Source organism: Mercenaria mercenaria, chromosome 3 (assembly GCF_021730395.1).
Source record: "Mercenaria mercenaria strain notata chromosome 3, MADL_Memer_1, whole genome shotgun sequence".
Classification (NCBI taxonomy): Eukaryota; Metazoa; Mollusca; class Bivalvia; order Venerida; family Veneridae; genus Mercenaria; species Mercenaria mercenaria.
The window spans coordinates 2197026-2201754 of NC_069363.1; the positions used below are offsets into that span (position 1 = coordinate 2197026).

The following is a 4729-nucleotide window of genomic DNA, read 5'->3' on the forward strand; positions in this document are numbered from 1 at the left end:
TAATACTGTGTTTTACGAGATCTGTATTTCCTAAGTCCAATGGACCTTGTGAGAAAACATCTCTCCATTTGTAACACAGATTGTTCAGCTGTTCTTGCTGCACAGGTTCAAGATGGTCGACATTCAGTTTTAAGTTTTCAATAAATGCTTGCTGATCTTGTTGTTTGTTGTTACTTTCTGGATTTACAGTAGGTTTGATGGTTTCTGGATCCCAGTTTCGTAAGACTTTAACTTCATTCAATTCGCAAAGAACAGATTTCGGTTGAATTTTGATGGTCTTAGCTGACATGTTGAAAATTTTTACAGGTACCCTTGCTGATGACCCAGGTTTATCAAGTTTTACTACTCTTGGGCATACACCTATTCTACTTGATGCCTGTTCTGATTGCTCTGTGATGGCGGATGATATGTTGTCACTCTTTCTGACAAAGCCAGACAAAACAATGGTTTCATTTGGTTGCACAGTAATGTCTCTGTCATTAGTAGACCGCACTGTTCCAACAGACTGTCTACAGTTAACTGTTGAAGCAGCCGATTTCCATTCTTTAGACAGTTTGTCTTCATCATTAGTTGAGACAAATTTCAAAACATTTGTTCCAACTATAACTGGTACATCTAAGTTATAGTCTGTGTTTGGAACAACAAGTATTGGAACATCTATGTCTTTATTTCTAATACCAGGTATGTTGATAGTAGCCTCAATGTAACCAATATATGGTAATGCACTGCCATCTGGTCCTCTTACTATAAATTCCTCGAGGCCATGTAACTCTGGGTTTGGACTTAATTGATCAAACATATCTTCACAGATAGTTGTGATCATTGATCCTGTGTCAACAAGACATGATGTTTCAATACCGTTTAAGAAAACTTTGTTTTCATTTGAATGTCCAACTAACCGATCAAATACATTGCAACTTTGTTTTGGAGGTTTTTCTTGAGAGTTCTTCAAGCCTCCGTTCATGAAGAACCTTTCTCGTTTAAACCGGCTGTTTTGTCAGGTTTCTTGTTATTCTCATTTGAGCTTTGTCCTTGTTGTGTATCTTGTCCTCTTCCTCCTCTTCTGTTCCATCTTCCTCTGTTGTATCCTCGACCTCTGTTATATCTGTATCCTTCCTTGTCTCTTTGTGGTGTTTCTCTGTTCTTCTGCAATTGTTCATTTTCCTTCTTTAAATCATTGACTTTCTGATCCAACTGTTCCATCTTTTCTATCAGGAGTTTCATCATCTGTTTTCCTTCATCATCTTGAAAGTTCAATGCTGATTGTTTAGCTTTATTTGTTGGAGGCTTCTCTTTCTTATCCTTCCTTTCCTTTTGTACTTTCATTTCAAATTCTTCTGACCTTACTTGTTTTCGTAATTGTTCATACGATATATCACTTTCGAAATGAACTCTTGTTGCATTTTGTAACTCTTCATTTCTTAGGCCTCTCCAGAACTTTCTTTTTAACATATCTTCCTTCTCCTTTTCTTCAATCCTTGTTTTCCTTGATGCTTGCAAGAGCATATCCTCTAGTCTTAGACCCCATTCTACTATAGATTCATTGACTTCCTGTTCTGCAAGAAAGAAGTGTGAAAGTATACTGTCTTTACTTGCAATATTTCCAAAAGCATCTTCTAATTTCTTCTCTATCCTTTCTACAGATGCATAAGGGCCTAGGTGAAGCAAGATTCTCTTATCTTGTCCTTTAAGGGCTTTCCTTATAGCCTGAATTACTACTAATTCTGAATAGATTGCCTTCACGCATTCTACTTCTAGCTTCCACTCTTCAAAGGTAGCTTCATTACGAGGCACTGGCTCCATTCCTGAAAACGGTGTTAAGTTCAGTTTCAGGTTCAGATTGTCTAGGCCTTTATTAGCTCTTTGCCTCCGTCTATCAGACTCTTCAATATGATCTGTATCATCCTCTGTATCTGTGTCTGTATCTATTCTTACTGACTTTTTCTTTGTGTCAGTCCTTTCTGGTTTATGCTCAAGCTTTTCTCGCCCTTCATCTTTCATTTTTTCTATCGCTAGTTCCTTTTCTTTAATCTCTCTCTCCTTTCTTTGGTACCACGTTTCTAACTTGTCTATTTTGTCGTTCATTTTCTTTTGTGTCTCTTTCATATATGAAGTGAATTCTTGTTCCTTTAAATGTAATGTCCGTTCCATCTTTATGTGTTCTTTCTCTAACTTGTCCATCTTTCCTAATATCGTTTGTTCCATTTCTGTCAAGTACTTTTCTCTCTTAATCATCTCATTTTCTCTTTCCATTATCTTAATTTCTCTTTCATTGAGTTTCTTCTCTTCTTCTGCCAAAAGAGTTTGTCTTTTATCAAAAACTCTCTCTCCTGCTTCTTTTTCCTTCACACTGTGTGTGTCCTCATCGCCATTTACTTCATCAATTGTGAATACTGAAGCACTCAATGCCTGTATTCTCTTTTTGAATTCATCAAATGAATCATCAAGAGTGAAGTCCAAAGCTTCATCATATTTCTTACCAGCTTCACTCTCTGACGTACCTATCCTGTATGGGTCCGCTTTTCTTTCCCTTCTTTCTCTTTTCTCTGTTTCCTTTCTATCACTCTCAGTTTGATTCATACTACTGCTGACTGATTCTCCAATAAGTCTATCCGTCATATATGGTGTGCTATGATCACTTCTGTCAGGGTATATCCCTTGTGTCCGCATGCTATCATCTGTTAAATTTCTATCTGTACTTCTATCCCCAAAGTCACTTAATCTTGATCTAAAAACTTGATCAAAAGACGTCTCATGCAATGCTTCCATTTCCTTCAATCTATCCTCTGTCAATTCCTTCATTTCTTTTTCTCTATTTCTCCTTCTAAGTCTATCTTCCCGTTCACTTATTCCTCCTGTAGCCATTTTGCAAGTATTTAATTGTAAGTGTATTCGGCTGTATTCAACTTCAACTAAACAACAACACTACAGAATTCACAAATATACAATATCGTATGCGTCTGTTCATAACATCAATTCAGTATGTATTGTTATCTGACTTCCCAATCCGAAAGTTCATTTACAATATCACTTGACTTTATTATCCAGAAAATACAATCAAAATTTCCCTTGTATTCCACTTTCAAGTAGATTTCAATTAACTGTCAAGTCATATGACAAAAGAGGTCCACTAAATCGTCACTTCTTTTCAATACTTCAAAGTACTTTTATGTTACAAATACTCAATTCAGTATTCTATAGCAATTTATTAGTCTTTCTGATACACCATACCTTTCACAACACTTTCCCAGAAGTCACTGTACTTGTAATCCAGAACAACTACTAATTTCACAATGCTAGTGATGGCAATTTAGATACACCGTACTTTTCAAAAGCACTTCAAGGATATCACCTTATCTATACCTCAGAACAATTCAACGAAATATTTCAAATTCACCTTTCTAAGTATGGCCTTTTTCCTACACCATATTTTTCAAAACACTTTTTCAATATGTCACTTTATTTCACTTTAATCAGTACAACCAAATATTTCAAATTCACTTTTCTAATTATGGCCTATTTCATACACCATACTTTTCAAAACACTTTTCAAGATTTCACCTTATTTCACTTTGAAACAATTCAACCAATTCTTTCAAATTCACTTTTCTAATTATGGCCTACCTCATACACCATACTTTTCAAAACAATTTTTAAGATTTCACCTTATTTCACTTTGAAACAATTCAACCAATTCTTTCAAATTCACTTTTCTAATTATGGTCTATTTCATACACCATACTTTTCAAAACACTTTTTAAGATTTCACCTTATTTCACTTTGAAACAATTCAACCAATTCTTTCAAATTCACTTTTCTAATTATGGTCTATTTCATACACCATACTTCTTGAACAATGTATCTATTTTGTAGATGTGTTTACTTATACACCATACATTGATTCACTTCTACTTGCTCATGTACAACTTTCAAATAAATGTACCAAATTCAGTTTCATGTAACTAATAACCTTTGTATGCTAATACTATTTCATTGAAGACCCTAATTCTTCACAACATACTTGATTTTACTAAGTATGTGCAATGTTATTGTTCTATCAATGGTAAATACAGTATATATATTACATTAAATTATTCAACACAAATACATATACATAATATAGTTCAACAGTCTATTGTATTACACAGTATGTAAACAATAATATACATTTATTCTCTATGTATTTTATTATTGTTGATTTATAGTACAAACTATTTATCTATATGTATCTATATGTTACATCCTGAAAAAAATCTTGTCTGGTTATCCTGCTGTAATAAAAATTATTTAATAAAAAACTTACTCTCTATACGGTTCGAACCAACTATCCTACAGGTATTAGCAATTTCTACATTTATAAGTCAACACCTCTAACCTCTCGACCATTCTACCGGGCATTAAGCCTATACCTGTGAAAATCGATACAGTCAATAACACGTACAAAATTATCGATAAACTAAGGAAGTTTACATTTATTTTTCAGATATTGACAAAATTTTTGACAATCTACATCATCAAAATCTCATTACGAAGTATTTGTCTTAAAAATACGTCTTACAAATACTCCATAAGTAGTATCATTCACGAAAACGCCGTGCAAGATCTAGATCGCGTGAAGCTAGCTCCTTGACTATTTTGCGATTTCCGCAATGGAATTCCAATAATGAACTGACAAAATTTTCTTTTTATCAGCTAGTACCAGAAATGTCAAAGTTTCACTTTTTACAGA

General features: G+C 34.0%; 1 protein-coding gene across 1 annotated transcript; it reads right to left on the reverse strand.

Moving 5' to 3' along the window:
* Positions 1-960: 960 nt before the first annotated feature.
* On the reverse strand, positions 961-2865 carry LOC123530415 (DNA ligase 1-like). Its single transcript, XM_045311188.2, has one exon. The coding sequence runs from the start codon at positions 2863-2865 to the stop codon at positions 961-963; it is 1905 nt and encodes a 634-aa protein (XP_045167123.2).
* Positions 2866-4729: the final 1864 nt, after the last annotated feature.

What these genes read in the sequence shown, in the direction of transcription:
- LOC123530415 (XM_045311188.2), bottom strand. Translation starts at nt 2,865, where the DNA reads ATGGCTACAGGAGGAATAAGTGAACGGGAAGATAGACTTAGAAGGAGA.